Below are 11,335 nucleotides of genomic sequence, written 5' to 3' on the forward strand. Positions count from 1 at the left end.
ATGAGACACTTTAATATATTCAGACGCATTGTAAACAAACACCACCCATACAAGTCCTCTATGCAAGTTAGCTCCAAGACAAACAACTACAACTAACGTATGTAGCCAGCTTCTTACAAACTTAGATTTGATTTATTAAAAAGAAACATTAACTTTCCCATTTAAAAGCACAATGTCCCTAGCCAACCATGCTAGTCCAGTAGTTCTTGATTTTTAAATGATTATTTAGTCTAGGGGGGCTTAAACTAGGGAAACTAACATCAGCCAGCATTAGCCATGTAACTAGAAACTATGCCAAGTCGGTTACTATGCCACAGGTAACCAGCAAGCTCGCTGCGAACAACTTAAATATTAAAAACAAAAAATGCTAACATTAGCTTGCGCTAGGCTTCATTGCGACTCGGAAAAGTAACGTTAGCAGAAAGAAGGCCAACACTGAAGAAACAGTACATTACCAAATATACAGTGAAATAGTAGCCTAGAGCCAGCTAGATAAATTGATCAGCGGATTATAGACCTTAATTATTCAGAAACGTTATGTTGCATGTGTGCTTCAATAGCTAACAGTCCAGATGACTGTAGGAAAGAAGTTTCAGATAGGTACACAGAACAACTTAAATCAATTCATACGTGTAGAACGCTAAGTTCAAAACAGTTGCATCTGCTGCGATCAGGTCCAAGTTCATGTTTGGAGCTTGGATCTGACGGTTAACAAGCTACTGGTTCTTGTGGAGCATAAAAAATGTATACGTTATGGTTAGCTAAGGTTAGAGCAATAACAAAATCCCACCACCAAACAAAATTATTTGACAATGAATGCGTTTCCATAATCACACACGATTCTTTTAGAAAACATCGGCGACATTTCGACGGTAGCTAGCTTACTAGCCACTCTCCCATCCGTGGATGGAAGTAGCTTTGCAGGTAAACTTTTTATCAAAATAAATCGGTGGTTTGTGTATACAGCTTGTTAACACCATGGCAATGTGAAAGTAGCGTAGCTAGCTAGCTTATTATTAAACGCTACTAGTTGGTCAGCCATAAAAAAGGCGTGGAGTGACATGATCTAGCGAACCATTGTTCTTTATGGGAATATTATTCCTGCCTGTAGCTAGCCATCTATGGAGTAACATAGCCAATATAGATAAGTAAAAGATCGCAATGTTAGTTTGTTTGCCAATGTTGCTGAACTCGGCGCCCTCCGGAGGGACGCGCGAATGAATAACCCAACAAGCTGAAAGCCTGCTGCAAAGAGGGCACAAAGGATAGGAGAAATTGGCATATACACATCCCTGCGCCCTTATAATTACACGCAAAGCAAGCCATCCCTTCGAAGATGAGATATTTACAATATGAAAACGATGGCAAAATATGCACGTCTTACTGGCGAGCAAATGAATATGTAAACGCTACGCTAGGTAATGGTCACGTTGCAATATCAAACACAAAGCACATAGCTAGCATGCTTGCGTTTAGCCTTTGCTAGCTACTCGTGTTTAACATCACCTTTCAGAACATCAGAAAAATCGAAATAAATTACACAACCGTGTCGCTGATTACTAATAAAATATGCAAAATCGTGGTTACTGGGCAGGAATATGAATATGTAACGTGCTCAGTGGGTTCTAATCTCACAAGAAAGAAATTGGTCTTTTTTTCCTTTAAATTTGCCATTGCACTGTCCCAGTTTCCTTGTCGGGGTCTGAGAAATAGGCAACAATCTAGATCTAAATCATAACACTGCATTACTAATAAATTATGTAAAGTTTTTTTGTTTTGATTCTCTCTCGTCCCGATCCAGGTTGAGAGAAAGAGCGTTTGAATATGAATATGAATATGTAAAATGCAGTAATGATTACCTGGTCCCGAACTCTCATGTTGACTCGCTGCTCCTCCATCCGCCATTTTGAATATTTAACCCGAAATCCCAGCCCCGAGATAGAAAACTAGACTCGCGCCACCACAAGAATTTGCATTATGTGTCAGAATATCGTTATTTTTAATTAATAAATACAACACATTCAACCATTGCGTCATGTGCGTCTGGAGCCACTGTCCGGGAATCAAGTGGCACGTGTAATTTAAAATATTTATCTAATTAAAAGGTGAATAGCTGCTTATCGGAAAGAGCTGGTGAAAGTGAGAAACTTCACAGAAAAAAAATAAAAGCGAAAAACAACGCAAATTTGGAAAACTCTTTGATAATATTATGCAAAAACATAAGCTTTGCATTTCCGGTATTTACCCCTGGGCGGGAAGTTTTGAATAATTCTGTTGTGAGAGGTAAGCTATCCACGTAAACTTTAAAGTTTTAGGTTGTGGACTTGTTTATCAGAGAAATTATGATGAATGAAGGTTGAACTCGTTGAACTGAAACAAAGCATTTTGCCATGCTCTGTAAAATAACCTGATTCAAACAAACAAAATTCTTAAATTCGGCGTGAACTCTCAGGAGAGCCATTGTGTCCAGAACACATTTATTTGTCAACTAAAGTAGAAATGTTATGGACAAGTGACTCGCTGTTGCCTTGTGAATTTGAGTGGGATTAGTGAACTTGTAGAGACTTGCAAAGGTCTCTGAACGCGGGTTTGATTTCATGGTGTAAAGTTGGGTTATCTTGCACCATTGAAGACTCGGGCAAATTCAGACATGTTGAAAACAACCAATTTATTATACACGCTACAGTTTTAATGGTAGGCTATCTGTTTGTTCTCGAAAATTCACAAGAACGAAACAATGGCGGAACATTCCCCTGCACATGAAATTGTATAGTCCAACTAATTCAACAAAACCCGAGAAAATTTGTTTTTATTAGGGAACCACCGATAATACCGTTGATTAAAAAAAGTGTGTAATAATAGGTAGGCCTGTAACTGAGTAAAGAAAGGACATTATATTATATTATATTATATTATATTATATTATATCTTGTGGTACCTTCTAGCGGTTGTTTTTCCTGCATTTATTGGCCCCTCAGTAACTGCAGTGAGTGAGCCACAGGAAATTATATAGCCTACAAGTCAAAACAATGCATTGATTTGGTCAGGCATAATGGCAGCCCTCGGTAATGAAATGTAATGTCCATATTGTTCTTTTGTCCAAAGAAAGAGATTAAAGACAGGGTCTGAAAAATGTAATATTAAATTTCAGTCACCACAAGAAATGCTGGCAGCCGTTATTAATGTCATGTTTGTCAAAACTGCAGAGCCAGTGCCTCTTACCAGGTGTGTAGATGTGTAGAATGTCACACTAGACCTATAGCTCCAACATAGCTCTACCATTTTACCCTGTAAATATATTGTAGCAATGACAAGCTAAACTATTTTTAAAAAATTGTTAAATGTCAGCAAATATTTTGAAGAGAAATAAAATGGAAGCATTACTTGTGTAAGTATTCAGATCTTTTGGCACCTTTCACCATACAGCTTCACAACAGCTTTAAACATGCACATTTTTCTGGACAGCTTAGCTCTAGCTCTCATTGCTTGGATATAGCTCATGGATGACAGTGTTCAAGTTGTGCAGCAGATTTTCAGTGGGCTTGAGGTGAGGCCACCAAATCACATTTTTATTCTTGAGCCGCTGCACTGTGGCCTTGGATCATTGTTCCACTGAAAGGTGAATGTTTGTACCTGGTTCAGGTCTTCAGAGGACTAAAATTGGTTTACTGCCAGAATTTGGACTGTCCATTTTTCCTTCCATTTGGACTAGTTTCCAAGTGCCTGCCGGTGAGATGTAATCCCATAGCATGCTACTGCCATCGCCATAATTCACACTGTAGGAATGGTGGTACTTGTACAATGTTAGGGTTTTTCCCATTAAAAACTATGTACATTTTGACTAAAAGTTCTGTTTTAGTCCCATCTGAATGTAAAACCTTTCTCCCCACATTTTGGGTGGATCACATTTGTGCTCTCTTGCAAGCCCCATATGGGCTTTGAGATGGGTTTTTAAAGTAATGGCTTCTTTGTTTCCACTGAAGGGCTTAAGAAACCGGGGTGAGGATGAACTGCCAGACAGTTGGAGTGTGGTTCTCGGGCAGTTTATTGCAAGTGCTCAGGAGAGGAGAGAAACTCACAGAGTGGGCAATGTTTTGACTCTAGCTGTTGTTGTTTCAAAGATAACATAAGATGCAGGGAGTTTTTATTTTTTTTAAATTTATTTATTTATTTATTTATTTATTTATTTTTAACAGAACATCAGTATTCTAACCATGTTTAAATTATCTAAACAATGGTTAGTCAGTGTTTGCCAAGTTCTTTTACTTGGCAAACATGCACAATATTATGCTCATGTCATATCTCATGTTCACTGTTTGTCTTTTATACCTGGAATATTACAGCAAAGAAAACATGCCCTAATTTACTATACACTACCATCAATTGACACAACCCAAGAAAAATGGCCAATAAAGAAGTATCCTATTCACCTGGTGCCATTTCCTGCACTTTATGAAGTGTTATAAATAAAGTACTCCCTTATTGTTACCATTGTAACCTCTCACATTAAAGTATAAACATGACACAAGACTACTGTATTCTGCACACAAATCATGATGTGTTAGTAGAACATTTGAACCATGTAGACCACCTGGTCTTAGATTCCTCTTATATAGACAGGAGGGGAAAAAAAGAATTGTAATTGACATATATTTGAGAAACCAAACAGGCAAAAAACTATAGGCAACTATTATATTTGTGTCATATTTTCCATTAATGGAATGAATAGGTGTAAGTTAATAAGGTTGTGAGGTTGTCATTTCAATTTCATTATATATAATGTGTAATTATACAATTTTGTCCATAAAATGGACATTGGGGTTTGTGTGCTTCACACATTTTCTTCTATAAGCCTTCAAATCAGTCTTAGTCCCTTGTACTTGTGCGTAAAAAAAATTATAAGAGGAAATTAGTTATATGGGCATTTCAAGGTAATTTTATGTGAAATGGTGTAAATCACTAGTGCCCAAATACCATTTAGTGAATGAAAATGATAATGGCAACCTTACAGCTGCTCTTTGTGTTGTCAGTAAACCTAAGGACCTCAAATGAATATGCACACAGTTCCTCAGGTTTTCATTCCAAATAACAAGCTAACAAACAAAACTCATGAGGTTCTCTACTTTCAGAAGATGAAAGAAAGATTTACATTCAAGAAGCTGCGAGCAGTTTTATATAATTTCATTTTCTCCTTGTGGTAATATCACCACCCTGATCCTCATCTGCCTTTGTTGTAGACCTCAGCCTATGCTGACTTGTGCTGGAAGGCCCATCTTCCTCCTTTTCCTTCTTTACTTGCCCTCCTCTCTTTACCTCAGTGTTGCTGTCTTCATGTCCAGAGTAATGTCTGAACTTCCTTTTTACTGTGTAGTCTTGAAGCTCCTCCTCCTCCTCCTGCTCCTCCACGTCAGTGGTATAAGATCTCCGCATTCTAGCGTAGCTTTTGGATTCTGTCAGACTATTGGACAACAAGTCTTCTGCTGGGGGCAACCTGGGGTGGTGTAGACGTTCTGAATAAGGATCTGGCTGGGATTCACCATTTATGCCACCAGTTTGGAATTGACTGGATGATGGCAGCTGCCTTGCAGCTCTTGGGTAAAATCTTGATTTCCTTTCATGTTCCTGTTGTCCCCTAGCAAATGAGCACTCTGTGGCCTGCTCTTTAAATGAGGAGTGTTTGGAGTTTCGAGGCCTCGCACCCTCAGCATTTAGGCTGTCGGGGTGCATGGAAGGAGTTTTAATGTCTCTCTGCCAACAGCAGCCATTGTTTCTGCTGATCTGATTTCTCTCAATGACAGAGCAACTGGGCCTCCCTGTGAGGCCAGATGGTGTATCCAGTCTTTCACTGACAAAGGCTGGGTTGTATTTGCTTGCGGTCTTTGAAATTCCTGTACTTTGGTCCTCATCATCCTCATCACTTCCCTTTTTCGTTTTCTTCTTTTTGAACAAGGTGCTGCGTTTGTTGTCTGCGTCAGTGACCTGACCTGTGCTGAGCTCCATGGTCTCATCGTTATTTTCCGCTCCCATCTTCTTTTGCTGTTTCAGTTTCCAAGTCTGGTAGGCTGTGAGGTCAACGTCTTCCAGCACAGATACCTTGATCTCCTCCCCTTCACTGTCATCCTGCTCATCATTAATGCTTGTCTCTGTGTCTGTGTCCTTCTTATTCCAGCCAAACTGGATCCGCCTCACACGCCATCGCTCAAGAGGTGTCAGTGTGTCCTTATTCTTCACACAGGACCTGTAGAGTGCGCTAGTCTCTGAGAGTAGACTCTTCTCATCCTCCTGCCCACACTTGGTCCTAGTCATGTCGCCCTCACCCTGGTGTCTGCTACTGTATCTGTTAGTAGCCTCCTTTTCAGTCTCTCTGAGTCGCTGTCTCCCCATGTCAGCATAGGTGCTTTCTACAGTGGATACGGAGTCTGCCTGTGTGTGGCGGCCCATCCCTCTGGTGCCCACCTGTTCCGTCAGGGCCTGGACGTCTACACTGCAGACACTCTCCGAGTCCTCTGGACGGTGGTGGCAGCTTCCTGCCGGGAGTGACTCCTCATGTTCTCTCCGTAGCTGTGCCCGACACCAGTGTTCACTCCGGTACCTCTCGTTCCTTTGCTGCCACTCGCGGATCGTGCGCTTGTTGTCATCTTCTACCTCCTGCTCATTGGGCAGAGTTGGGGCCTGGTTCTCCCTCTGCTGGTCGTGTTCTGCCAGGGCACGCCTCTGGGTTACGGGTGCCGCACTGCTCGTCTCACTCTTGCCATCCTCATCCTCCTCCTCGTCCGCGACCATGGAAAGTGCTTCGGCACCCAGGACACTCCGTCCCTCTTCCTGGCTAGCGTCTGCCTCGATAGCAGAGCCCTGGCTGAGAGTGTCGCTGTGCTGCTCGTCCTCGTCTCTCTCCTGCAGCAGGGCTTCGTTCAGCTGGCGCAGCTGCTTCAAGAAGCCCTCGTTAGGGCAGATGGGCCGCTTCCTACGCAGTGCCAGCAGGGCCTCCATGACGGTCATGTGATGGAAGATCATGAGGTAGGCAGCAACAAGAACTGCCGAGCGACTGATTCCCATGACTGAGTTCACCAGCACCTTTCCTACAGGGGGTGAGAGAGAGAGAGAGACACCAGGTTGCACTGAGCACCCCTTTTATTGTATACCCTGAATTGTATTTGAGAAAAAAAAACATCACAGAAGTTCTTATATTTTTATATTTGATCAATTTCAGTCCTTTAGCACTGGACAAGTTATTGATTTTGTTTCCTCGGCTCATCACTTAATTAATCACCTACTCACAGAAGAATCACTTCTGATGGTGAAATCAAACCTTAAAAATGTCCAAAACACCTCACTGCAATTTACATCAAATTTTCTACGGTCAATTAACTGCACTCTGAGGGCTACATTACCCTTGTATGGCCAAATCATCTGCTTAGAGCTGATGGAACAATGCTGATGCATTAGTGGGGATGGAACACCAGGTCTTATAGACATAGGGCCAGTTTCACAGACACAAATTAAGTCTAGTCCTAGGTTGAATTCAATTTTGAATGGAGATTCTCCATACAAAACTCAGTTTAGTCCAGGACTAAGATTAATCTGACTGAAATTGGTTCTTGAGTTCTCTACAAAGCTGGCAGGGTCGTTGCATCCCAGCACTTAGCTCTGGTGGCCAGATGGCAGTGTTCTGTAATGGAACTTGGAATCAGTCAGTTACTTCAACCTGCTGACATTACTGAAAATTGTTTAATATATCGCAAGAACACAAATTCCTTTTTATGGAGGAGTGGCAGTAGGTTCGGGAGCCTTTCAATTTGCAACAGAATTACCTCTAATAAATCGGCCGGCTCTTTGGGAAAAATCAATATGATTCTGATGTTAACTGTGCATCCCAGCGATCAGCTGCATAGCTGTCCCTCTGTGACAGTGTCCATTCAGGAGTGTACTAACTAGTTCATGCATTCTTTGTGCTGCAGTCAGCCAGAGGATTGCACACACTATCTGGTTGCAGCACCTGCATCAGGGTTGAGTAGCCCAGCAGACACTACGGCCCTATAGGACCAGGTCTCGCTATATAGGTGTTTCAGGGTTCCTACTCCTCCAGTCACCAAGGAGGGCTCTTTCTGGCCCCTAACCTCCGCTCTCACCCTTATGTGTTAGCAGGGCCTCATCCAGGAACTCAGCGGCCTTGCGGAAGTGTGGAGAGATGTCCACATATGGGAAGTCATCCACCTCAACGGCGTGGTATCGGATGTTCATGTCCTTGTAGAAACCTTTGCCCGTGTATACACCTGTACCATGGGCTGCGTTCAATATGTGGGTGATTCCCATCCGTTTCAGGCGTGACTTGTTAACCGCTACAGTTCTGCAAAGCGGACATGTATCCAGGCAACATGATGCAAAGGAAATACATCCTCAACAACATCTCTCCATGACATTAAAAATGCCACTCTACGTAGCACTGCTTCCAAGGTGACTCACTTTTCAGCAATGAAGATGCTGGGCCACACCTCATCAGCGGGGTTGAAGGGTGCCTCCAGTCGGTCTTGCACCATGGCTCGCTGAATGTCCAGCACGCAGGGGGTGTTGTAAGAGCTGGTGTCATCCATCATGTCCTTCACACGGTTGTACAGATCCTCCACCATTAGCTGCCTGGCTGACTCGAGCATGCTCTCTGGAACTGGCTTCACCTTGATTGCTCGTGGCTTCAGCTCTGAGTAGAAAGAAGCACTGAGAATGACAGATGCTAACGTCTCTGACTGTTGACTAGTAGTCTGACTACTGACCACTTGATGTGGTGCTTAGGTGGCAGTTAGTCACCTAAGTGCTATATGACAGTCATCAGTGATTGGCTTAACTTGTGGAGATGTAAAATCATATGTTGAACCACATGCTTATGATGTCATAGAGATAAGTCGGGAGACCCATCACCCAGCAAACCACACTTCTGAATGACTCTCACACGTGGGGTCGTAGAAGCATGAAACTGGGGCCGTTAAATGATCTTTCAAACATATTCTGCAGACAGATTTCGGCAGTTTACTTTATGTTGTGTTGTGATTGAGATCAGGGGTTTTAAGGTATAAATTGGCACGTTGCGAGTCTAAAATAACAATGATGCCTGTGTTGAAATGCCACTGTGCTTATCGGCTGGTTATTAATACCTCACCCTCACGGATAATCTTTCTGGCAGCCACTGCAGACGAGAGGTGAATGGGTTCCATGAAGATGGTCTCCGTTTCTGAAATCGCTGAGAACCTGCAGTGGTGAGGGAACAGTGAAGAAGAGGTCAGTGTTGCTGTCATTATTCCCCATCTAATAGGGATTGATTTACACTTTGGATACCAAGTGAGTTAAGTCTCTGGCCAATCAATGCCATAATCAGTCGAACTATCTGGTAGAAAAGAAAACCAACAGTACTACTGGCCTCGAGGGCCAGATTTGAGTAGCCCTGTTGTATGTAGTGGTACTGCGATAGGCTGCAGTAACCAAGAGATTTTAATTACCTTCTTTGCTCCTGAGCAGATCCCAAATTATGCAAACGTTGTATACGATATGCTGTATGTTATACTGCCAGCAATGACAGTTGGATACAGCTAATATGATCAAACATGTGACTATCAGTCTACACTGGCCAAAGGAAAGGTACATTAGTGCATAAATTAGTTACATGTTGTTTTCATTATTGCTAGTGGCCAGTTTGCCATTTAGTCCTACTCTCGTGATAAAAAAAATGGCACAAGGAACACCTGGATCATATTTACTTGGTATATAATTTCCACCATAGAGTGTGTTTATAGACCTAGCAGATACAGATGATGTAAAAACATGTACCTTGCAGCATGCTCTTGGAACCTTGTTAGTACGCAAGGCATTAGTATGCGAGTGCTATGTGTATCAGCCATATAAAACGTTAACAAGCAGGGTCTGGTGTACTGACCTGCTGGGGGAAGGACAGCGTAGATAGTGGGACTGAATGTCCCTGATATTGGCCCTGCTGTATTCCGGTACCACCTGATCTGTGTCATCTTCGTTATTCCCTCCAGAAGCCATGGCAAGCCTGTCTCCTCAAATGGGTACTGGAGAAATGCATATACTGTCAATAAATGAGCACAGTAAATACATACTATATACACACATAGGTAGTCACCCACGGAAAGGCAAGGACAGATCCTCAAGAATTACCCACGCAAACAGAAATTAATTAAGTTTTGTATCTGACCTGCATATCATTTGACTGATAAAAGCCTGAGATAGCCTTTCCTGTGAAAAATGACACACCCCCAATCAGAATGACTAATCAGTTTTAGTTTGCATTTATCAAAGCAGAGACAAAGCAGAGAGAGAACATTTACAAACAAAGCCAGGGCATTTTAAACAGGTTATTTGAGATTTTTTTTGTGTAATACTCACACACAGTCGGTTACCTTTGGCTGCTATTTCAGTGAACTGAAACACTGTGTCTCAACCCAGCCCGGATTGGCCCACAGGACACGCAGACAGCGTGTAGCGTGTTGATGTGTGTATTTATAGTGACTGAGACAGCTGCAGACGAGCTGTACGATTTGCCCAAGGGCTGGGCTGAAGACAAAGCCACAAGGCTCAAGGGCCGTCGGGACTTTTGTCCCAACCTTCAAATCCACTCCTCAGCTCCAGTTCCCCTCAAATCAGATTTGACCCCCGCCCCCCTCCCCTCCCCTCCCGAAAGCACAATACCTGTCCCCTCTCATTCTTTTTACCTGAGGGTCCACTGCAGGGCTTCTGTTCTTCAAATCTGTGTAAAGGGAGGTAGAGAGAGAAACAGAGACCGAGAGAGAGAGAGAGAGAGAGAGAGCAAGGATGAGCGATGTGGGTGAGGGGTGGTGGGGGCGGGGGGGTCATTCCTAAACTTAGTGGTTTCTCTGATTGGCAGCTCCAGTGGGAGGTCCTTTCCCATCAGCCCCCTCCCCTGACATCTGAGAGCGGCGTGACACCGTTTGGCCTGTCTGGGATATTAACCCCTTGAGTTCTGCAGTGCCAAGCCGTTCTCGTAGCCCCTCTCATTGCACGTGCGCGCACACACACAGAGACACACACACACACACACACCCACAGACACACATACACACACACAATACTCTAGAGGTGTTTATTTATGAGGCCAGCATTGGCAAAGTATTTCAACCGTTTATTACCTGCATTGTTATTGTTACATTAAATCAACTGAGCTGAATCATGACAGAATTCAAAATGCCTGCTTCCCCACAGTACTTATTCAGCCACATACAGAACATTTAAGACATTTAATTTAAAAAGAGAAATGACTTGTGAGGAGAAATCTTTTTACAGAAAAATATTTTCCATATACTGGGCT

At 42.8% G+C, this 11,335-nt stretch overlaps 2 protein-coding genes across 6 annotated transcripts in view; both read right to left on the reverse strand.

The window, feature by feature from the left end:
- pou2f1b (POU class 2 homeobox 1b) overlaps nt 1-2,260 on the reverse strand; it is a 32,597-nt gene extending 30,337 nt beyond the window's left edge. The window contains 1 exon segment of the mRNA XM_064310055.1: nt 1,860-2,260. Coding sequence (XP_064166125.1) covers nt 1,860-1,905 — 46 coding nt within the window. The 5' untranslated portion in view covers nt 1,906-2,260.
- A 2,843-nt stretch (nt 2,261-5,103) lies between these two features.
- Nucleotides 5,104-11,061, reverse strand: LOC135240503 (serine/threonine/tyrosine-interacting-like protein 2). 5 transcript variants are annotated; one of them, XM_064310039.1, is made up of 6 exons: nt 10,722-11,061; nt 9,923-10,061; nt 9,152-9,240; nt 8,464-8,695; nt 8,130-8,347; nt 5,104-7,079 (listed from the first exon to the last, which is right to left on the reverse strand). In XM_064310039.1, the coding sequence occupies exons 2-6, from the start codon at nt 10,033-10,035 to the stop codon at nt 5,182-5,184; spliced, it is 2,550 nt and encodes an 849-aa protein (XP_064166109.1). In that variant the 5' UTR covers nt 10,036-10,061; nt 10,722-11,061; the 3' UTR covers nt 5,104-5,181. The 5 variants fall into 5 exon arrangements, with proteins under 5 accessions (XP_064166109.1, XP_064166112.1, XP_064166111.1 ...); XM_064310042.1 differs by lacking the exon at nt 10,722-11,061 and adding an exon at nt 10,410-10,623; XM_064310041.1 differs by lacking the exon at nt 10,722-11,061 and adding an exon at nt 10,396-10,623.
- Nucleotides 11,062-11,335: the final 274 nt, after the last annotated feature.

The sequence above is a fragment of the Anguilla rostrata genome, chromosome 15, assembly GCF_018555375.3.
Source record: "Anguilla rostrata isolate EN2019 chromosome 15, ASM1855537v3, whole genome shotgun sequence".
Classification (NCBI taxonomy): Eukaryota; Metazoa; Chordata; class Actinopteri; order Anguilliformes; family Anguillidae; genus Anguilla; species Anguilla rostrata.